General features: G+C 36.7%; 2 protein-coding genes across 2 annotated transcripts in view; both read left to right on the top strand.

The window, feature by feature from the left end:
• The first annotated feature begins 6,614 nt into the window (after positions 1-6,614).
• LOC149087358 (uncharacterized) overlaps positions 6,615-24,905 on the top strand; it is a 50,363-nt gene continuing 32,072 nt past the window's right edge. The window contains exons 1-5 of the mRNA XM_089231911.1: positions 6,615-6,836; positions 11,486-11,581; positions 11,698-11,778; positions 13,515-13,667; positions 14,871-14,966. Coding sequence (XP_089088037.1) covers positions 6,723-6,836; positions 11,486-11,581; positions 11,698-11,778; positions 13,515-13,667; positions 14,871-14,966 — 540 coding nt within the window. The 5' untranslated portion in view covers positions 6,615-6,722. The remainder of the gene's footprint in view (positions 6,837-11,485; positions 11,582-11,697; positions 11,779-13,514; positions 13,668-14,870; positions 14,967-24,905) is intronic.
• LOC149087360 (uncharacterized) lies at positions 21,423-23,499 on the top strand. Its single transcript, XM_089231428.1, has 2 exons — positions 21,423-21,728; positions 23,224-23,499. Exons 1-2 carry the CDS (start codon positions 21,561-21,563, stop codon positions 23,440-23,442), a joined length of 387 nt encoding a protein of 128 aa, XP_089087554.1. The 5' UTR covers positions 21,423-21,560; the 3' UTR covers positions 23,443-23,499.

Below are 24,905 nucleotides of genomic sequence, written 5' to 3'. Positions count from 1 at the left end.
TCTCTCTAGCATCATTGTTCGTTTAATTTTTGAGTATCAGTGTAACATTTTTTTCCATGTCTCACAAAGTTCATACTCGTGTTCAACTCTAAAAAAAAAGTTAACTTAAGGATGTTAACTTAAAAAAGTTAACTTGGACATTGATGGAAAATCAAGTCACATTTCACAAGTGAATCTTCTTACGAAGAGGATAAAAACATATTCTAATAGTTGCAGAGGTTAAGGACATGGAAAAAAATAGGGCTGTTGAAGTTAAAATATCGCATTTTTCATTCTATAAATCATCTTGAAGATTTTGTGCAATGTTCAAGAGTTTATCCAAAAGAAAATTACAAATTTATAAATGAAATAGTTTTCGCGATCATTTACATTTTATATAAACCCTTGGTGTAACAAAGAGAAAGTTAGCATATTAAGTGATAGCATTCAATACGTTTTTCATAATTATCAAGAGTTTTTGAATTTTTATGCAAGTATAGTTTTCCTATAGCGATGAATTACATAATTCGAATTTTTTTTTTTTGCTGTGTCTGTCCCCTTGAGATTCGAATGTATTTCAGACATAAGCATCGAAAATTGAAATCTTTTTTCCTTGTTTGATGTAATTTTATGCATTTTTTCGCAAGTCAACCGACTAAGCTTTTTCCTCTTTATACAGTGTAACTTCGTCTATACGTCGCTCAGTAATACGACGTTTAGGGACCGTTCAAGTATTACTTCATCAGATTTTTAGTAATATCCATCAAATGTACGCAATTTCTCTAGGCCAAGAAGAGAAGGACCCAACCTTCAGAAGAGTGCGGGTCACAAAGTGATTTGCAAATATGCCGCGGATCCCCTAAGTTCTCTAAAACTGTGCGTTGTGATTTGTAAATAGGCTGCGGCTCACTTCAGTGATCTGAAACTGACGCTGTTCACTTAAGCATTCTTTAAATTTTACCCGAAATTCCTTTAGTACTCTGGAACTGTGCCGCGGTGATATGTAAATATGCCACGAGTTACCTAAGTAATCTGGAGCAGCGCTGCGGGTCACTTATGTGATATGGGGTCATTCAAGTATGTCAGCATCGGGGGGGAAGAGGGGGTTTCGCATTTGCTGACTTTTGATGACGCGGGGGGGGGGGGGTTTGAAGGTTGCTTACGTCATCAACCACCCCTTTTTGAAGATATGAAATATTCTAAGCTGCGAGGGGGGGGGGGTCAAAAATGTATGAAAATCTGCTTACGTAATACTTAAATGTCTCCTATGGAAAAAAATGTGTCGCCTAGTTTATTTTTACGAAATTGGGTTTGAGATCCCGGACCACATTGAATTACTCCGAGGCCGGGCTATGGGGGTTGAGTATATACTCTGTAGACAGTGAAAACGCAAGATGCAATCAAACATTGAATTTATTTGAGTATTTTCAAATAAATGCAATGTATATATATTTTGTATATGTCTGTTGAGAAGAGGGCGTTTTTTTTCAAAGGAGTCTCAGTTATGCTACTTACGCATTTATACAGCGTTTTGACCCGGCCTCGTGAACGTCGTATAAACGGGGTTCCACTGTATAACATACATTTAGAATTGAACTCGTGCCACTTTAAAATAAGAGAGCACTTTAATCCTACCCTTCAGTGTGCAAGGCCGTATATATCCGGTCAAAAAAACCTTTTTATTTCATCAATAACAAGCCTAGCATTGGCATTTTATAGGGATGTTTAGTGGTTTCTGCTATGCTGGTTAAACGGGTCAAGTAGCCCAGCAGAAATAACTAAACCTTCAAAATTCCACATCTTATTTTTTAAATGAAGTAGGTGTCATGCTATGGCATGAATCTCATAATTTTTCTCAATTTTTGATCGACCCCTTATGTTCGGAATCGACAATTGTTAATGAGAGAGATGCGTACATTTCGCCTAAGAACGTGTGTTCTGCACCTCGCTAAGAATAGATTTCTCTATTCTTAGCGCGGTGCAGATCAAAAATTGCAAAAAATTATGAGATTCATGCCATAGCATGACAGTAGGCTTTCTTCCGTTTTTCAGCAGGTGCAAACTAAGGGGAAAAGTGTTCCATTGAGAAATCTCATTTACACAATACAGTAAAACCTCGTTAAGTCGTCACTCCGGTTAAGTCGTCATTTTTCTTCAGGCCCTTCCACCTCTCATAGACAACAATGTTATTAAACCCTCGTTTACTCGTCGCTAATTTCGGTTAACTCGTCACTGTGAAAAAATTTGAGAAAGTGAAACAGACTATTTTTATGGCTCCCATTAAAAAAGAGCTTATTAGCAGCATTGCCATATGCTTAAAAGTGACCATAAAATCCTATATACCCAAACGGAACAGTTTAAGTAACGAAAGTTACGCTGGGGAAGTTCATTTGCCGACTAAAGTTTTTGCAACGTTGGGGACTGTTCAAGCCAAAGCGCTTGAAGAGTCTCCGGGGCGTCTCTTCAAGCGCTTTGGTTCAAGCTAGATCTCATTTCTGCCTGGGCTCTACTGGAGAAACCGCGAGAAACCCAGGCTCTGTCGTAAGAAGCAACGTAAGCACTTCGGCCCCCCCAGGAGGGAGGACCAGGGCAACTCCGGCAAAACCAAAATTTATTGATACGCCAAGGATTGCACATGGTGCAAGGAAATCAAAAATTATGTAAATCGAAGAATCAGATTAATCAAGTCAAAATGCAACGCGCGGGCACGGGTACTAAATAATCATAGAAAGCATGGACTCTACTAATTTATGGCTTGAAATTCAAACAAAATATCTTTGTTGAAAAAAATTTGACATTCTTTCCCAAGTTGAGGTCTTCTGTTTACTTTTCCCTGCCCAGGACCCCTCCACCAAGTCAAAAGTGTTCGAGATTACTTTGTAGTTGTATCATTAACTACTGATGAAGGATTAAAACACCAAATTTTAAATTTGATGTATATGTAAAATTAATGTGCAGTAGAGAGTTCTATTATGAAGAAAAGCTACTTAAATCTTTAGACTAACAGTTGCTCTGTTAGTCTAAATTAAAAATTACTAGTATAAATCAAAGTGTACAGTACATTTTACCACAATAACTTAAGTAATAGGAGATAAAAAGGTAAAAAATTGCTATTATTTATTCTTTCACGATCTATAAATTTTGTTAATATTGTTATTTTGATTAATACTTTAATAAATTTCAAATTACTTTAAATTTATACGATTTTCACAACATTGCACATTGAAACTGATGGCACTCCGCTTAAGCCGTCATAATTTTTCGATAACTTGCGGTGATGACTTATCGAGGTTTTACTGTATTTGGACTTATCAATGCTAAAATAAGAGACGTTTAAGAAGGCGGGACTAAGGAGAGGCGTCATGCTGCTTAAATAGCTAATGAGAATGTTGGACCACCATATATGGCCTGCTTTCATTAGTTGTTGGAGAACCAGAGTTGTGGAGAGAAAAAATTAGATGTGAAGAGAGAGAGAGAGAGATTTTTCAAGTGAGGAAACGTGAATTCTTTCAGAATGCAGCAGAACGGCCCACATAGAACCAGAGCCATCTTTTAATGTATGAGCTTATCCGGGGGGCCTCTCACGTCCATAGAGAGAGCGTACAGATGAGATTTGTTGTCTATTGATCGTCGACAGTTAATATGCGAGCTGTTGCATTAGACCGGTTTCTCTGAGCACAGAATTTCGATATCTGTACGGAATGACGAAATATAATACGAGATACCTCATACAGTATTAGGGAATTTTTAAGTACTCTCTCGGAAGAAAAAAACTGTGTACACGGAAGTATTCTTAGACTCTAAACGTCCATATTTTGTAAACATATTCGCCATGAAAAAATTGCACCTTTCTCAGTTATTTTTGTCCATGACCACAAAAAAAATGGGTAAAAACAAAATTTTATATATATATATATATATCACTAAAACTATGCCTTCAGGAAAATACTGAAAAATAAGTACACACGCACAGTGCAGTATTATGTGTTACATGTGAGAAATATCAATAAACTGGAACCCCTTCTGCCACCTATCAAATAAAACTTACAATTCTTCAGTTAAAATCAGTGACCATATTTTGATTAATTTGCCGCATGAAAAAACAGTTAATATTTTATAAGCTATAATGTCAGTTAAACTATTAAGTTTGCGTCAAAATTTTAATAGTTACTGTTTGCGTATATTAAAATAACATTAGTAAAACTGGCAAAAAGTATCAACTTGCTTTTAGCTTTCTTCAGGAGTCTACTCCAGTTCGAAGCATGGGCGGAGATATGGGGGACATTGCCCCCCCCCCCCCAGCGTCAAAGGTGGAGTCGACTGATCTAATATATGTATATATGAATTGATACATCATCATCTTGCACCCCTCAGACTTCCACGTCTATCTCCGTATCTCCGTCTACGGTTCGAAGATGTGTGTTTCTCACGTGCAAATAACCACTGCGCAGTGGTTCGCTAAACCTTTTTTTATCCCATGGCCCCCTTTGGACCATATTTTTTTTCTCGTGAAACCCCGCTCACTCTCATCCAGGAGCGGGACTCTTTCCACGTACTGAATTGAATTTGGTCAAAACTGAATTTTTTTAATGAACAAAATCCTATAAATAAGATCGATCTCCGAAACACCCTGGGCCAGGCACGGATCGAGAAGTATGGTGATAGATTGGCTTCCCAGTGCCAAATTACATGGGAAAAAGAGATCTGTGTAAAATATGAGACGATCCAACGGACCTACATAATAAATCTCCCCTCCCGAAACATCACCATAGGCCTGCGTCTATCCCGGGTTAGAGTTAAGTGAGCTTCCTTCATGTGGAAGTTCTGCCATCTCACTGTCGTGGGTAAAGTGCTGTCCTGGGGTCTCATATCTTCCAATTATAAAAAAGTATCCAAATAACGTGCGGACCTATATACATACATATAGGTGCGTCATTAATATTGCAAGAGACTGTATAGTTATCGAAACATAAAATTTAATTTTTTATACGGACACCCTGAGCTAAAAAACACAATTAAAAGTTGTTGCCCTGTCTTTCCTGAGGCCAGCAAAAAAAAACCTTTTACGTTTCTAAGTGCAATATTCGCTGAGATATTTTAATTTAAAAAACGGGGGGGGGAACAACCAAAACTAACGGACAATGCTTCTTTCCCTTATTTAGCTGTTCTTTCCAATTTTTGGCTTAGGAGAGACAGGGCAACAACAACTTTCTAATTGTGTTTTTGAGGACAGGGTTAATAAAAAGTTAATTTTTTTTAAATTTTAATAACTGTACAGCCCCTTGCAATATGAATGATGTTATTTGCCGTCATAGGCGTACGCAGAATTTCCTCGAAGAGGGTTTCAGATGTTTTTCCCTTCTGAGGGGAGGTTACGTTTTTTCCTGCAAAATAACACTATAATCTTGGCTCGAGGGGGCTTGGAACCCCCCCCCCCTCTTGCGTACGCCAATGTTTGCCGTTATATAATGAATGACGTAGTGCTGCACGTTATTTGGACACTTTTTCCTATTTGGAACTATGCCTCTAGGTTAAACGGTTCGCTAATTAAATGTGGCCTTGGGACTTACTACCCAGTATATAGTGTTCGCGATTGTGGTTGGTCAAGTGCATGACCCCCACAAGGGGTAGGCTGACAAGGCTCCAGCCCTGGGGCCCGGGACAATTTTCAGAATTTTTCGCTTTTTCACGCTATAAATTCAACATAAAAGGACCCGTGAAAGTCTGGTCGGGGGGGGGGGCTGCTCCAGGATGTGGGGGCCATGGTCAAGTGGTCATAGAGACGGACCCCACTGACGCCACGGTGGTGGTTGGCTGAAGTTGGTTTTCTGTGGTTTCCAACTTCGAAGCACGAATGTGAGCCGATCTCCCCGTTAAAAAGCCTCGCCGCAGACAGCAACAGACCTACAACGGTATACTATTCAATCATTACACTGCTTCATGCATTGTTAGAAAAACTGATGGCAGCGCTACACAGAAACAAACTTCACGGAAGGTTCACTAGACACACACACACATTCCAACATGTAGCAATTCATTAGAAGTTCCACAAAGGAATATGGACGAGGTACATGTCCGGTTTAGTAGTAGTATATCGTGTTCACAAGCGCATATATGAAAACTTTCAGTTGTTTGGGGTCCGTTCTTTGACTTGGGAGCTCTTAAGATATCATTGACTACGGGAGTGGCATTCTTAGTACATGCCCACGAAAGACTCCTCACAAAATTTCCCGTATTTTTCCGCGAGGAAATATGGTTAGCCTATACCGTTCTTAAGCAATCGAAATTTCATTAACCCCCCCCCCCCCCTCCTACCTTGTATTTTTAGCTTCTCTTTCTACAAATTATACATTCATTGCACAAACTTCTATCTTCGTTAATTGCGATGACTTCGACGTTTTGAATCAGCTGAGACATCTATCTCTTCTTCTGCATAGCACGCCTAACACTCAGCTCAAACAATCGTTTTGTTTTTTTTTTGCGGTCTGATACAATTATGCCTTTAGGCCGCTGCACACTACTCTGCCGTGACGTGGGAACACGTCACGGTGAATTCTGATTCGTGGAAATTCTGTATGTCATGGAAATTACTTTCCCATGCCATTTCGCGTCAATCTTGCGGCCATAAATTAAAAAAGATTTCTATGCCTAAATTTTTTAAACGGACTGTACAAATCTGAAACTTAGTCGATCTTTTAGCTTAACCCAAAGTTTCAAATCGACGTAATTCGGGGCCTAGGATAATGTATCTTCGTTTCGTTGGCTACGTGTGCATTTCGAGTTTCTTAACTTTATTTGCCCACAAGCCTCCGGTGGTATCGGCTAAACACGGGACCGAGCTTCAATATGTCCAAATTGTAAGCATTTATTGTACAGTATACTTATTATACAGTATTGTGAGAAAGTTTTGTTTTTTTCTACTCCATTTCTATAACTCGAATTTCTCAATTTGACACCGTTTATACTTTATACCTATATCATACAAAGTTATTTGGAATAGTAGGCCTTTTTAATCGAAGTTTTTAATTCAAAGTGTGTTTTGGTTTCATTTTTCTACTTGAAAGCGCCCAATCAGAGGCTGACAAGAAAAAAACATTTGGGGTTCTAGTGTTGTCAAACGTCTCGGGTCCATATGGTATTCGAAGCTATCCAAAAGATGGACGGTGGGATCAAGTGATGCACTGTACATTCATGATTGTGTTCTTTTCTGGGGACTAAGGTGTGTTCAGCTCCAATGCTGTATTTACGGGGGGGGGGGGGGGGTAGCGGGCTATAGCTCATGGCGGCAAGTTGGGAGTGGCAGTAAATTTTTAGGGATGCGTGACTAAGAAAATTAGTACATAATGGGCGAAGGGCGTCAAAATTTTATAACCACGGATCAGCCTCTGCCCAGAGACCGAGATTGGAGTGTTCGCAAGCATGAGTAAACAAAAGAGCGTGCGAACACGTGTGAGCAAAAGAGTGACCTAGAACGTGCGCAAGCATGTGAATAACTGAAACAGTGACGTAAAGCGTTTGCAAGAATGTGAATGTCTGAAAGAGTGACCTAAAGCGTTTGCAAGAATGTGAATGTCTGAAAGAATGACCTAGAGTGCGTTCAGGCATGTGAATGACAAAAATAGTGTGCAAGCATGTGAATGACCAAAACAATACAAGCACGTGAATGGCCAAAAGTGTTCTCAAGCATGCGAGAGACCAAAAGAATATGCAAGCATATGAGTGACCAAAAGTGTACAAGCATGTGAATGACCAAAGGATATGCAAACATGTGAAGGACCAAAGAATATGCAAACGTGTGAATGACCAAAAGGGTATGCAAACATGTGACAAAAGAATACGCAAGAATGTTACTGATCAAGAAGGACTTGACTTAGGGACACAGGTGAGGAGCACAGGGCAGCGAATTCGAGAAATAAGCAGTCAAGAAAATTTAACTAGAACGGAAGAAGGGCGACAGAATTCCTGTAGCCCACCGGCGGCAAAACCGTAAATACGCATCTACTCAGCTACCACAGTCATGGTCCCCGACAAGGGGTGGGCTGACAAAGTTCCAGCCCTGGGGCCCGGGACAATTTTCACAATTTTTTTGCTTTTCACGCTGTAAATCCATCATAAAGGGGCCCGTGAAAGTCTGGTCGGGGGGCCCGCAAAAGATCCCGGCCTAGGGGCCCTACTCCAGTATGTGGGGATCATGACCACAGCCCTCACAAGTTGTTTATAGGTAGGGGGTGCACAACCTTTTCAATCCGCGGGCCAGATATGTGGTATGTCTACCACTCGTGGGTCAGAAACCTGTACATAAAGAATGATCCTACGACACGTATTTTACGGGTTATTTCCGTAATTTTGGCAGTCCCAACTTCTTTTTTATAAAAAAACACATTCCCCGTTTTTTCTACTACTTCCAACAAGGCTTAGCTGAATTTTTAAAATGAAGAATTACAATTATTTTCATGACTAATAAGTAATACGGTAATTAGGACTCTTTATCATAATTACATGTATTGTATTCATCTAGCATAATTTGTCAAACATATGCAATACTTTTTTTTTTCAGTGAAATACATTTTCACTGGCAGTACCCATCATTTTTTCCACGACTGTAAATTTTTCGAAAATTCTAGCGATAGTTGGCGACTTCACTTGCCTTTGACAATTTCTTTTGGCGATATCTCGTATTTTTATGAAAGGTATATGGTCAGCCTAGGTATTTATCGTGCTGTGTGTATTGATACTTTTCTACCTGAAGAACTTCCATTTCTCCCGCGGGCCGGAAGTCGTGCACAGGGGCTCAAAAACCATGAGCTTTCAGGTTCCTGTGTCTATGCCCAATATACAGGGTGTCCTGTAAGTGCTAATGCAGTCTTTATCTCATCAACCGTTTGTCGTAGAGGTATAGTTTCAATTTCAAAAATTCTCATGTGTTCAAAAATTACTCAGTTGCCAGTTTTGAGAATGGAAAATACAGCGTGTCGCAAAATAGGTGGTCGAGTGGTCAGAGTGACGGACTCGCATCGGGAGGACCCGGGTTCGAACCACACCGTTGCCGCAGCGGTGGTCTGCTGAAGTTGATTTACTGTGGTTCCCAAGTTCGAGGCGAGAATGCGGGCCAATCTCCACGTTGTAGTCTCGCCACAGAGAGCAATAGGCCTACAACGGTACAAATACTCAATCACTACACTTCCCACACAATTTGAAATATAGATGGCAGCACAAAATATTCTCACACAACGCTATACACTGACTGTTAGGTACACACACTTACACCTCCAGCACGACTCAATCCGTAGTAAACTATCGATAGTGATAAACCAGAGTTGTGCTCGGTTTAAAAAAAAAAGTGTGTCACAAAATAAAAAATCTAAATTTTTATACGGTCCCCCTGTCCTCTAACTTCCAGTTAGAAAGTTGTTGCCCTGTGTCCAACCAAAGAGATCCTATGTTTATAACTGCCCAACTTTTCTTGAGCTGGACAAATTTTAGGCGACAGGTCGCCATGGCAACTAAAAAATTGGCATTGGCGCCTAAAATTTTCTTTGTCTAGTTACTAAATTGCAAGCTGAAATCACAAAATTTTTGGAATTTATGACAGCATATCTGCCAATGTGAGAGAGGAGGTCACTATTCCCTCTATAAAAGTCAAAAGAATCATTATTTTGGACCTGTTTTTCGGGTAAAGTTTTTTTTTGCGTCTAGATTTTTTTTGCGATTTGTTCAACCGTGGTGTACATAAATTAAGGTGCCATATGGTCATATTTTTCCTTACTTCATAGGAATGTCTCTATCTTCAATGAAGATTACTTAAAATATTTATTGAAATCGTGGATGAAAATAATTTTCGTAACTTTTAAATAGTAGTATGATAATGCTATGACGATTATGTGTAGCGCAATTTGTGGAGAACCCCTCGGGATAGTAATCTCCTGTTGCTAAACCGAAAGTGTGAAGATATGCTCGAAGCTTCTAGGTTAGTCTGGAAAAATCCCTTTTGACCTTTGGAAAGTGGCGCCACCAACTTGGTTCTACGAAATAAAATTCTGTGGAAACTTCTCTCTCGAAGGTTCGATGAGCCTATAAAAAGTGATGTGATCACAAGAGAGTCAGTGTTGTTGGACTTCATCCTCAAAGTGAGATTGATTCTTATTTTTAGTTCGTTCTTGTGAATAATTGTAAATAGCTGTTTTCTGTAAAATAAATCTGTGACTTCCTGCAAATCGTTCCTCTGCTTATTTCAAGGGCTTGTGAGAAGTTAACCGGAACAATAATTAGGACAATAAATATAAACATTCTTCTCATATATTCTTCAACCACTGGTCCACGGACCGGTGCCGGTCTTTCTAACATTTCGTCTAATTTTTAAATTTTCCACCGTATGATTGAAGAGCTGCATTATCGCCCCGGATGAGGTTGAAAATGCTTTACAATTTTCTATTTTTGTGAAAAAATATTGTTCAGCTGTTTCAGTAATAAGACCCAGAGAGGGAAATCGAATGGAAGGTAATGGAGCGCTTTATATCACAAACACAACGCCGAAAACACCCACTTATACTGTTCATTTTCGCATCAGCCAGCTGTTAAAAATCTTCGTATGGTAGCGCTGAGTGACGTCATCCTTGCATAAATCGTAACCTGGTGGAAGCGTCAGCAGTTGTGAGCTTGGCCTGAGTCAGGTCCGGTCACGTTCAGTTAGACCTTTTCACTACTTCACCGCAATATCTTCAAAAAGGGTGGTTGATGACGTAAGCATCATCCAACCCCCCCCCCATCAAAAGTCAGCAAATCGGACCCCCCCCCACCATTGACGCAATACGTGAATGACCCCCTATGGCAATTTCCAACTAGTGGGGATGGGTGGGAAATGAAGACGCCATCTATCGGTAGTCAACCCAGGCTCGATCGGTAAAGAACTTTTCGGACACGTTCTTTTGGGTAGATTCGAACCCATGGATTTTGACGACAACCTTCATCGTGGAAGACGAGCATCTTACTAACAACGTAAGGCAGTGGCGGCATTTTACCATCGTTTAAACTTAAATTAACCGGCAGACCATTTAATTGACCATTGTTTTTTGAAAAAGAGGATTTATTCCCAAACCTTCCTACCTCATACATGCACTTGCACAACTTCACATACATTACTCACTTGTCTTTCCCTTCACCGGGGGTCCCCAAGGGGCCCCAGCCCGTATGTTGGCTAATGGTCCGCTTTAAGGGCCAGTCACCTTCGTAAAATTTTGAGTCTGGTCAGGTCAGACGAGCATCTTACCACTGCGTCACTCGGGCACAGAACTTTCAACTGGTCCTTGGTCTCAGAAAGGTTGAGAAACGCTGCTCTAGACCAGTCCTGATCTGGCAAGCTTAGCTATAAATTATACGCGTATTGCAAGACATCACTCGTGTTTCAAGTCAAAATTTAGAAGAAAAAAAATTTCCTTGTCTTGCAAAATATTTGTGAACTAAGATTTTATACTGCAAAATTGGTAATTTAAAGATTGTTTTCTTTCAGTTATTCCGTCATGGCGACAGAGCTCCAATAGGCGTTTATCCCACCGATCCAAACTCAAATTACAACTGGCCGGAAGGTTTGGCTAAACTCACTCCGGTAAATATCGTTTGAATGAATAATTACGCACATTGAACAGTATTCATGAACATAAAAGCTTTGGATGTATCGCACTTTTATAAATATTTCTTACCTTTTTAATTTTTATATTTTAGCTTGGGAAGAGACAACATTATATGCTTGGAAAGACTTTGCGCAAACTATATGCAGATTTCATCACAACTAATCCAAGTGAAGTAGGCATCCGATGTATACTTTTTCCCCTTCAAATTTCAACATGAAATTCCTTTTTTTTATGAGAAACACCGAGTTTTACTCTTATATATATACGGGGTGATTATAAAAAAACTATCCCGACATATGGGGCCCCTAACTATCATACCATTCACAGAAACTGAATGAAATTTTGGCATAAGGTATTTTGAGGTATGCGCTCAAGAATGATATGGAAAACAACAGTGTCACTCTAACAGTTACGGTTACAGTGAGAAAATTTCGAAAATATCAAATGGCAACACCAATTTTTTTGTATTGGAATGCGATCTCCATACTGAAAAACACTAAAATGGCACCTGTAGCACGAAAATCCCCGGAGCTAGGCAAGGAAAAAGTAAAAAGGACTTTGCCGTGCACCAGAGCATTAATGTTCGTTTCATTCGTCACACCGTTTCTTCGGCTGAGATCCCAGCCTGATTAGTCCTCCACAAGGTCATGTGGAAAATTTGTGAAACACAATAAAATGCTTTATTTTATGCTGCTTCTCTGTCCTCACTTTTAGCCTATCTACCGCCGGTGATTTTCATGCTACAGTTGCCGTTCGAACGCTATTTAGGGTTTTTCACAATGGAGATCACATTCCAATACAAAAAACTTGGTGTTGCCATTTGATATTTTCGAAATTTTCTCACGGTAACCGTAACTGTTAGAGTGACACTGTTGTTTTCCATATCATTCTTGAGCGCATACCTCAAAATACCTTATGCCAAAATTTCATTCAGTTTCTGTGAATGGTATGATAGTTAGGGGCCCATATGTCGGGATAGTTTTTTTATAATCACCCTGTATATATTTAACGAAATACTTCATAATCATTTGCATTGATATTCTTTAAAGCAAAGACGTGCAACTTTTTTTAGTCTGTGAGCCTGATAGCTCACCTCTGCCGGCTAAGATGCCCCCCAAAGCTGCTGGTGAAACGACAAAAATAAATAGAAAACGGCAAACAGCCTGGAATTCTACACGAACACGTCTTTCCACCGTAGGGTATATTATTTAAATTATCTAAATATGCAAAAAAAAACAACCTCGAGTTGGTTGAGCCAATTTGGCCTTGAAAGTTACTTGAATCTCAAAGCAATTTTTTTTCTCTCTTAGAATGATCTTTTCACCTTGTTTCCACAATATTAATGCTCGTATAAAAAAAAAAAAATCTGTCGGCATTATATATACACAGTACTGTGCATGCAAAACAAATACCTAGTAGATTGACATTCCTGTGGTCAGATGGCATAATGTCACACAAGTCACTTTTCCCAAAAAAAATGAGTTCGCATTCTGGAGTCTCGTTCGTCAAAATTTTAGAAGGAGACAAAATTTTGCCCATCTCTTTCTGTTTACGAGGAACCAACGGAGACAAATTGCAAGAAGTCAGAAAGCCCCAGTATCATATTTTGTTGCAAAATATTGTTTACAAATTTGCCCTGGTGAAAATTTTGGAAAAATGACTTATTAAATATTGCCATCTGAGCACAGATTTGCTATCGACTTAGAAACGCTGCTACAAACTTGTCAACAAATTAACATTAATAAGATATTAGGCAACATTTTTTTAAAGGCAATAATATGTACATATATAATGTTGATATTTGAATAACTTGGGTTAGTATTAAATGGGTGGGTGGGTGTGTGTGTGTGATAGTTTTAGACAATATTCTATTTGAAAATTTTAATATTTTGTTTTCATTTCCCCAAGATTGATGTCCTAAGCTCAGAAGTTGATAGATGCATGAAGAGTGCTGAAACTAATCTAGCATCATTCTATGCACCACGAGAAGCATGGAAGTTTGAGAGCAATTTTGATTGGCAGCCTATTCCTGTTCGATATGTACCAGTAGAGAAAGACAAAGTAATTCTGTACATCTCTAATTTTTTTTATGCTATCAGCAGTCATTTGTCACTGATAGTCAAAAAAAATTATTCCTTTCTTTCAACATTACATTCTAATTTAGAGACTGCAGGATTATAACATATTTTACGAGACTGATTTTTTTTCCTTCAAAATATTTTTTAAATTAAAATGTTTCATTGACATTTTCATGAAAATCAATAACAATCCGTTCTAAGGGAATTAAAATTAATGACTTGAAATTTTCTAAGGAAATATGAACGCATTTTTCGGGAGGAAAAGCTCCTGCTGTAATTCTTATCAAGGGCCGGGATTATACTACACAAGCTTGGTAAAAGATCTTTTACAAAACTCAAAAGAAAACAACCAATACGCCATTTGCTTACATTCGCTCAATGTAATCGATACAATTATTGGTTGCATTTTTCAAGTTTTATGAGTTTTTTTAAGAGCTTTTATAAATATTTTATAGTGTAATCATCAATAAGCGTATCGGTTACATTCGTGAAAATGTATTATGTAGGCTTATCGGTTGTTTTTTTTTTCAAATTTTAGAAAAGATCTTTGATCAACTTTTATAGTTTAATTCCGGCCAAAAATAATTGTTAGAACCTTTATCCAGAATTTTTGTTTTCAGTTTCGCTTCAATGGCACCCTTTATTAAAAGGCTAAGAGTTCTCAGTCATACTTATTCATAAAGGTAATTTTAACGCCATTAATCAATGTGATGAAGTTGCCTCTAAGGCAATACACATATTGAGGTGACAGGGAGGTACGGGAGTGTAGAATAGATTAACGACGAAAACAGTGGTATAGTTTTGGTTTACACAGCACATACTTGAGGAGCAAGACAAAGGAGAGAAACAAAACTCAACGAGGCTACGACTTGAAATAAGTTTGTTTTCTTCTCGATCTGCGGATATTGGTCCTGTTTTCTCCCCCTTCAATAAAAAGAGCTTCTGAGGGATCATTACAATCACACCCTTACATTTCAGAACCCCTCTGGTCATTTTCTCCATCTTCCCACCTGACTATGTGCGGGCATCTCTTCCTCCACCCAGGGCGATTTTGTCTTCCTGGTCGTAATTCTTGCACCTCGTCCCACTATGTGCGCAGCCTAAGAATGTAATCCACTATTGAATCTTAGTTTTGTATATCACTTTTATCTAAAATGGATTGATTATTTTTGTTTCATGTACGCAGTACCTTGAAGTCACTAGTTATTGTCCTCATTCTCGAATGGCAGAGCAACGCATGATAAATTCTGACGGCAGTCAACAAATAATAAAAGACAATTGGGTAAGCTGATATTATCTACCCGAGTTCTAGTGGCTCAGCTTGAACTGGAAATGGGCTTGATTTCCCTTTGCGAGAACGAAAAGTCCATCTGATAAAAACTCAATAAATTTATCACTTTTAATCATTAAATTATAATATTGTTGATAACGTATGTAGCAAAGGTTTGCATTGAGTTTTCACTCGGCATTTGGTCAATGGAGTGCAAGGCATCTTTAGGAGTAATGATGCAATGTGCCGGGATCGTCACTCCAGCAAATGCAACGTGTGAAACCTTTCAATTGCAATGACTTAATATTGCGGAAACATTTTGTTCTTTGGACTATGTATGTATGTATGCAAAAGATTTATTAGAATTAATAAAGTTTGCTTGAGACGAAAAAAAAGGGTTTAATGCACGGTGCGTAGGTAACAGCACGTATGGTATTTCACTGGCGAACCATTGATCCCAGAGGCATACTTCAAATTAGAAAAATTATCTAAATAACGTATATATATACAACTCAGATACGTCATTCATGTTGCAAGGGGTTGTACAGTTATCAAAATAAAAAAATTAACTTTTTATGCTGTCCCCATTGAGAAGAAATAAAAGTTTCTTTATTTCTCCTCTAAGGCTGTCCCCGTGCGCCCAAAAACTCAATTAGAAAGTTGTTGCCGTCTCTCCTGATGTAAAAAAAATTCACTTTTCTAAGAGCAATAGTAGGGGAAAAATGGGGTTTTCAGGACAATAGGCACTCCCCACTTACTCCCCACCAGGACAATAGGCACTCCCCACTTACTCCCCACCAGGACAATAGGCAATCCCCACCTTACGAGGGGATGTCTTCCGCAGCCCTCCGCTAGATGGCGCTCACACGCGATAAGGGATGCCTCGATAAGAGGGATGACGCTTTACTGTTTTTTTTCCCTAAATTAAATTGTTTTATTGGGGGTCGTTCACAAAATAAAATTTTTTATGCCACGCCAGGGATCTTTCCTAAATTACATTTTTATTGGGAGTCATTATTAAATTAGAATTTTTTTATGTCTGGTTGTTCTTGAATTAAATTTTTTTGTCACACAACACTCCATCTTTCTTAAATTAAACTTTTTTATGTCAGTTTTCCAGTCAATAACGTCACCCTGTGTATACCGAAGCTAACAAGAAAGAGAGGGCTATGGCACTCGAAAGTCACGTGATCAACTGGGTTATACTTTTTCTCCCAATCATCCTAGAAAGTTAAAGCTAATGACGAAAATTAAAGTTTCCAACATCATTAAATTATCGCATGACGTCACATTTTCTAAGAGGGATCGTTCTTAAATTATCGTTTTCTCTAACTTACTTTTTTTTTTTTTCAAACAGGTTTGATGAGGGCTTAAATTATTTTTTAAAATAAAAAAATTATCGTGTTTAGCAAATACGATACCAAAGAACCTTTCCCAAATTAAATTTATTTTATGTCACATTTTCTGAGGAAGTTATTCTAAAAGGCATCGTCATTAGATTGTCGTTTGGAATTTTCTTTTCTATGCCAAGTGATGAGATTCTGTTCAAAGAGGGGTCATTCCTAAATCATAGTTTATATATATTTTTTTTCCTATCCCCATATTCAAATCTGACGTGATGCGATTTTCCACAAGCTCGTTTATAAATCAGCTAGTAAAAATGCATGTATAACAAGTTCTTAAGGAACAATTTATTTGAATATAGCACCACTTTATTTTCGTATACGTCCTTCCAAAATGATCGTTTTCCCTAATACACTCCGTAATGGGATTTTTTTTTCAAAGAGGGGTTGTATCGCTCGTAAAACTTTTTTTGTGAAATTTGTCACAACTCTGACGTCACATCCAATCAATTTCACATGCCCATGATTTCAGTTTTTCACAAGGGTCGTTCTTGAATTATCGTTTACACGTCATTAAATTATCGTTCGGGTAAACTTTTCATGCTCTGACATGTTTTTACAATCCTGTAACTTTTCTTGAAATATGAGTTCTTTTACCTAACTGAGAGAATTTTCCGAGCTGTAAAATAAAAGAGCTACCGCGCAAATGAATTACAAAGTCTTTTCTACAAATCAAGTTTTCATTTATTCAATATTTTAAATAATTTTCTTCAATCATGCATTTCAAATTTTCGTAATTAATCAAGCAATTTTCCGCGACGTTATGATTTTCCTACTGGAATTTTAGCGATGTCATGAAAGTCAAGACATGATCGTAATAGATGCAATATGTTATGTTATCATGCAACTGTAGGCATTCGTGCCCAGCTGATAACCCATGGCGCATCCATGACGACTAAATATTTTTCCCCGCGAAATCATATCTTTTTTTTTTTAACTTCCGACTATAGCATCGATAATGTAGAACTCGTGTTCATCACTTCAGATTGGTGTGTGTGTGTGTGTGTGTGTGTTTTTTCGCTAGCTTCTGTTATTTTTTTCAATGACATTCTCTCTAATGTTCTGGTTACAATAAAATAGTTTATGTTGGAAAAACTATAAATTGCGAAGGAAGGAGGAAAAGCTCCAATGCAATTCTTCCATCTACCGAGATATCACACTTAGTACGAGAAGAGGTTAAATAAATGTCGAACTAGCATAAAAAAACTCTTGATCAGTATAGTTCATTCTTAATAGTCAACCAGCAGGCAGACTTTCTAGCTTTCATACAAAATAGTAATTTTTTACAGCATGCATTTGTTAATCTTAAAGAAACCCCCGCGACGTTTTAGTGGTCTCACAGTCAAATAGTGTGATAAGACAAAATATTTTATCCGAATTTATATGATTTCATGAAGTAACAAAACATTAAAGGTAATCTTTCAACGAAGAGTCGAGAATCACTTACCGAGGTGGATGCTCATTCATCGTTTATTGAGACTGCAAAAAAAAAAGTTAGCTTACATCGTTTAATACTAACTTCAACCTTTTACCTGCAAACTTGCGCATTTGTGAACATCGGGGAAAAAATAACAGCGATGAAGAAGATGCTATAGAAACAATAAAATCAAAAATGTAGTAATACCACAAGAGGCTATGAAATACTTTTAACATATATTTATTTTTATTGATTATTCTAGATAATTTCTTTGAATCGTATCATTTTCCACACAACTCAACATCATCATCACCATGATTCATTAGTGGATCTCCATTTGGATTTGCCCGCAAGTTTCCATCCGCAAGAAGTTCTGGGTACAACTGTGAATCTGATAATATCGGGGAAGTCGCCTCTGATGGTAAACTTGAGATGTCGATTAAAAGGACTTCATTGGCTGATTCACGATTACACACCCAATCTCGAACCCGTTGTTGAGTCTAAAAAATGAAACATTTGGGGAAAAAACCATTTAATTTAAAAAAAAATAGTTTAAGTATTAAATAATTTAAAGAATAATTTTGCTCTTTTCGAGTTTTCATACAAAAGATTTCAATTTTAGTGATGAGGATTATATAGACAACCGAAGAAAAGAACTTTTATTTATTTTTTGTTCCCCTATGAGATCACAAAACAGTTTATGAAACTATGACGGTGAAACTGAATAAATCATGCCGATCAAAAGGCGTGTTGCACTTCGATAGTATGTTTAAAATGTTGATACTAATAGGAAAACAAAAAAAATATTTTTTAGCATCGATTTTTATTTTTCTATTCAGCATAAAAATAGTTTAAACAAAATTAAGTGTCAGGAATATTATGTTTATTACAACTGACTACGTTCGAGAAACTTTTAAAAATAGAGCAGTCTATACAAAACGTATGATTTTAATCATAATTCACAGATATTTTTGAGCTATTACGCATTATTTCCTCGAAATTAGCTTATTTTTATACTTTCGCTGAACATTGTATACTGAAAAACATTGTATACTGAAAAACATTGTATACTATAAACATTGTATACTATAAACATTGTATACTATAAACATTGTATATAGTCATTTTTATACACTACGTGGCTATACTAGTTGTCAATGCAATGAATATGCTAAATATTTTCTGAAATATGTTAGTTTTTATGAAACAATACATGAACTTTGACAGAAAAGAATTTCAATATTTTATATTTAAACAGTTGTAAAATGCAACTGAACATACAGCCAGTTCATTGCACAGTTAGTATCATCTGAAACCACGACTAAAAAAAATGTCATTAAAATATCGAACACACTTTTGAGGAAATGAGTTTTGCGCGCAGTGTAGTTACGAAAAACACGAATCTTCATGAAACACGTTTAAAAATTAGTTGAGATCTATACTCCGATTGAATTGACACAACTAGAATTTTTTTCAACACTTCAAATGTATAAGAATAAAATAGTTACGTATTTCCATGAAAAAGAAAAGAATCGTCAATTTCCATGAAATTCGTCATTTGAAGATAGTCTGCAACCTTAAGTTCAGATCGAGAAACGCTCATAACGTTATATATATATCGATCGCTAATAAATGAGAGATGCACATCACACACGGTTCTTATTTTTACCTTTAAAACCAAAAACGATCCAAACTCTCTTGGATAATTTTCACCGCTTGATGGATGTACATCATTCTTCACGCATATTTAAAATGCAGGTTTAACACTCCAATAAAGCCGAAACCACTGATAATTTTTTTTTATACTCTTCTAAATTTTTAAATTTTCATGGCAAGAAAGGACTGAAATTTTTCTAATCAGAGACTAATTCAACCTCAAGAGTCACAACAGGCGAAATGACCAAGACAGTCAAAATTAACAGGAAAACAATATAAAATAATTGTTTGATTTCACAATAAGAATCAATAAAACAGAATAAATTGAAAACTACTTACATCAATTTTCCTTTTTTTTTCGTTGATGAATTTCCCTCCTCAGGAGACCTTTTCATAGATGACTGGGCATTCCCTTCCAAGGCATCACACATCTCATGTAAGGATTCTATGCTCATTTCAAACTGAGCGAAGTCATTGAGTAAATCACACTCTTGCTGCATATTGTAAGAAAACCTAGAAAAATTCAGCTGAAATGTGAAGAAAATGTCGCTGTCACAGTGAGGTGAGTATCCCGACGTGCTCTTGGTATTTAAACTCTCTTATCAGTCAATGACGCATCATGACAAGTAACGCGAATAAAAGAATGAATACGGAAAGCCGTGACGTGGACTACAACATAATTTCAATTAGCAACTTCTTATCAAAAATATACTTCGAATCAATTTCACTCTGTCTTTTGAAAATATCACTATCTTCTAAATCCGTAATTGAAATAATTCAACCTCTCATAAGAAAGTCGCAACCAGACATGAAAAAAAGTTCTTTCGACTCCATTCTTGAATTGCCATATGAAGTAGTTGCATATCACCCGACACATGCGAGAACACTATGTATCGATCACATATTCAGAGACCCTCGCGAAGAATGGTAATGAAAATTTTAACAACTTTGAAGCTCCACGTGAAGAAAATCCCTCTTACTTACGTCACTCAGATCACTGTATAGACTTTTTTTTTCTTCACATCTCTGTCTCTACACTCCACAAGCCAATATAGCGCATTTTTTTTAAATTAATTATTTTTTTTTCTGTTTGAAACTATAAAAAAATTTTAAAAAAATGGTTAAACTCTTTCCCAGATCTAGTTCTTACATTTTAACCACTCCCAAAACGCTAAAACTTTAGCTAAAGCACAATGGCTCAGCTGCTTTGGGTGACATGAACATGAAACCAGACGAAACATTCATCAGGGAATCTAATAGTATATAGGATCGAAGACCGAAGTTTTCGCTTTTTCTTCGCCCTTCACGAAAATCGTGTGATAATTTTCATCTATCCGGGTTAACGTCTGCTACAACCATCTCGTACGGGTTAAAATCCAAATACCACACAAGGTTGTGATGTTTCCACGCACCCATGAAACCTGGGAGAATTCTCCATCACTTAAAACGTGAACACTAAATGGCGCTTTATAAATGCTATGATATGTGTCATCTGTTTCCAAGTTAAAGAAACTTAATTCCTTAATAATAAATTCTCGCGAACTCAACCTATAACCCTAGTCATCTAACAGGCATGTCATAGCAAACAGGAAGAAATTTACTTACTCATAGAGTGTAGCGACAGAGATGGGAAATCTAAGTGCACTAGCTGGAATCAAACGAAAGAAATGAGGTGATTACAGTTTATCAGACACCAGTTCAAATAAACTTAGATTAGACCAAGTTGAGGATTTCAGCTCGTATAGAATTATGCTAAAATATCAAAGTTCAACTAAATTTGGGGGGGGGGGTGATGTGTTACGCCGCGATTGCAGCCGCAGCTAACATGGCAACCTAAATGGCTCAGAATAGAGGCACTAGTGTTAGTCAGCCACTTGAGTGTTTGCCCATCCTTACGCCTCTTCTTTGATTCATATATGACTATTTAAAAGTATCTCGCGGTTTAGCACCCCTCACTTCATGAACATGGGTTGCATATTATGGAGCTGTTGGTTTCACTTGATTATCACACACATTGGTATATGTTTAGTTAGTTTTTAGTTTATACCAAGAGCACGTCGGGATACTCACCTCACTGTGACAGCGATTTTCTTCACATTTCAGCTGAATTTTTCTAGGTTTTCTTACAATATGCAGCAAGAGTGTGATTTACTCAATGACTTCACTCAGTTTGAAATGAGCATAGAATCCTTACATGAGATGCGTGATGCCTTGGAAGGGAAAATGCCCGGTCATCTATGGAAAGGTCTCCTGAGGAGGGAAATTCATCAACGAAAAAAAAAAAAAAGGAAAATTGATGTAAGTAGTTTTCAAATTATTCTGTTTTATTGATTCTTATTGTGAAATCAAACAATTATTTTATATTGTTTTCCTGTTAATTTTGACTGTCTTGGTCATTTCGCCTGTTGTGACTCTTGAGGTTGAATTAGTCTCTGATTAGAAAAATTTCAGTCCTTTCTTGCCATGAAAATTTAAAAATTTAGAAGAGTATAAAAAAAAATTATCAGTGGTTTCGGCTTTATTGGAGTGTTAAACCTGCATTTTAAATATGCGTGAAGAATGATGTACATCCATCAAGCGGTGAAAATTATCCAAGAGAGTTTGGATCGTTTTTGGTTTTAAAGGTAAAAATAAGAACCGTGTGTGATGTGCATCTCTCATTTATTAGCGATCGATATATATATAACGTTATGAGCGTTTCTCGATCTGAACTTAAGGTTGCAGACTATCTTCAAATGACGAATTTCATGGAAATTGACGATTCTTTTCTTTTTCATGGAAATACGTAACTATTTTATTCTTATACATTTGAAGTGTTGAAAAAAATTCTAGTTGTGTCAATTCAATCGGAGTATAGATCTCAACTAATTTTTAAACGTGTTTCATGAAGATTCGTGTTTTTCGTAACTACACTGCGCGCAAAACTCATTTCCTCAAAAGTGTGTTCGATATTTTAATGACATTTTTTTTAGTCGTGGTTTCAGATGATACTAACTGTGCAATGAACTGGCTGTATGTTCAGTTGCATTTTACAACTGTTTAAATATAAAATATTGAAATTCTTTTCTGTCAAAGTTCATGTATTGTTTCATAAAAACTAACATATTTCAGAAAATATTTAGCATATTCATTGCATTGACAACTAGTATAGCCACGTAGTGTATAAAAATGACTATATACAATGTTTATAGTATACAATGTTTATAGTATACAATGTTTATAGTATACAATGTTTTTCAGTATACAATGTTTTTCAGTATACAATGTTCAGCGAAAGTATAAAAATAAGCTAATTTCGAGGAAATAATGCGTAATAGCTCAAAAATATCTGTGAATTATGATTAAAATCATACGTTTTGTATAGACTGCTCTATTTTTAAAAGTTTCTCGAACGTAGTCAGTTGTAATAAACATAATATTCCTGACACTTAATTTTGTTTAAACTATTTTTATGCTGAATAGAAAAATAAAAATCGATGCTAAAAAATATTTTTTTTGTTTTCCTATTAGTATCAACATTTTAAACATACTATCGAAGTGCAACACGCCTTTTGATCGGCATGATTTATTCAGTTTCACCGTCATAGTTTCATAAACTGTTTTGTGATCTCATAGGGGAACAAAAAATAAATAAAAGTTCTTTTCTTCGGTTGTCTATATAATCCTCATCACTAAAATTGAAATCTTTTGTATGAAAACTCGAAAAGAGCAAAATTATTCTTTAAATTATTTAATACTTAAACTATTTTTTTTTAAATTAAATGGTTTTTTCCCCAAATGTTTCATTTTTTAGACTCAACAACGGGTTCGAGATTGGGTGTGTAATCGTGAATCAGCCAATGAAGTCCTTTTAATCGACATCTCAAGTTTACCATCAGAGGCGACTTCCCCGATATTATCAGATTCACAGTTGTACCCAGAACTTCTTGCGGATGGAAACTTGCGGGCAAATCCAAATGGAGATCCACTAATGAATCATGGTGATGATGATGTTGAGTTGTGTGGAAAATGATACGATTCAAAGAAATTATCTAGAATAATCAATAAAAATAAATATATGTTAAAAGTATTTCATAGCCTCTTGTGGTATTACTACATTTTTGATTTTATTGTTTCTATAGCATCTTCTTCATCGCTGTTATTTTTTCCCCGATGTTCACAAATGCGCAAGTTTGCAGGTAAAAGGTTGAAGTTAGTATTAAACGATGTAAGCTAACTTTTTTTTTTGCAGTCTCAATAAACGATGAATGAGCATCCACCTCGGTAAGTGATTCTCGACTCTTCGTTGAAAGATTACCTTTAATGTTTTGTTACTTCATGAAATCATATAAATTCGGATAAAATATTTTGTCTTATCACACTATTTGACTGTGAGACCACTAAAACGTCGCGGGGGTTTCTTTAAGATTAACAAATGCATGCTGTAAAAAATTACTATTTTGTATGAAAGCTAGAAAGTCTGCCTGCTGGTTGACTATTAAGAATGAACTATACTGATCAAGAGTTTTTTTATGCTAGTTCGACATTTATTTAACCTCTTCTCGTACTAAGTGTGATATCTCGGTAGATGGAAGAATTGCATTGGAGCTTTTCCTCCTTCCTTCGCAATTTATAGTTTTTCCAACATAAACTATTTTATTGTAACCAGAACATTAGAGAGAATGTCATTGAAAAAAATAACAGAAGCTAGCGAAAAAACACACACACACACACACACACACCAATCTGAAGTGATGAACACGAGTTCTACATTATCGATGCTATAGTCGGAAGTTAAAAAAAAAAAGATATGATTTCGCGGGGAAAAATATTTAGTCGTCATGGATGCGCCATGGGTTATCAGCTGGGCACGAATGCCTACAGTTGCATGATAACATAACATATTGCATCTATTACGATCATGTCTTGACTTTCATGACATCGCTAAAATTCCAGTAGGAAAATCATAACGTCGCGGAAAATTGCTTGATTAATTACGAAAATTTGAAATGCATGATTGAAGAAAATTATTTAAAATATTGAATAAATGAAAACTTGATTTGTAGAAAAGACTTTGTAATTCATTTGCGCGGTAGCTCTTTTATTTTACAGCTCGGAAAATTCTCTCAGTTAGGTAAAAGAACTCATATTTCAAGAAAAGTTACAGGATTGTAAAAACATGTCAGAGCATGAAAAGTTTACCCGAACGATAATTTAATGACGTGTAAACGATAATTCAAGAACGACCCTTGTGAAAAACTGAAATCATGGGCATGTGAAATTGATTGGATGTGACGTCAGAGTTGTGACAAATTTCACAAAAAAAGTTTTACGAGCGATACAACCCCTCTTTGAAAAAAAAATCCCATTACGGAGTGTATTAGGGAAAACGATCATTTTGGAAGGACGTATACGAAAATAAAGTGGTGCTATATTCAAATAAATTGTTCCTTAAGAACTTGTTATACATGCATTTTTACTAGCTGATTTATAAAC

Source organism: Pholcus phalangioides, unplaced genomic scaffold, assembly GCF_987345545.1.
Source record: "Pholcus phalangioides strain wild (caught in Gottingen) unplaced genomic scaffold, Ppha-v1.0 ptg000004l_1, whole genome shotgun sequence".
NCBI classification, from domain to species: Eukaryota; Metazoa; Arthropoda; class Arachnida; order Araneae; family Pholcidae; genus Pholcus; species Pholcus phalangioides.
Note: the sequence above shows the minus strand (reverse complement) of the source record. Positions and strands in the feature narration are given on the sequence as shown.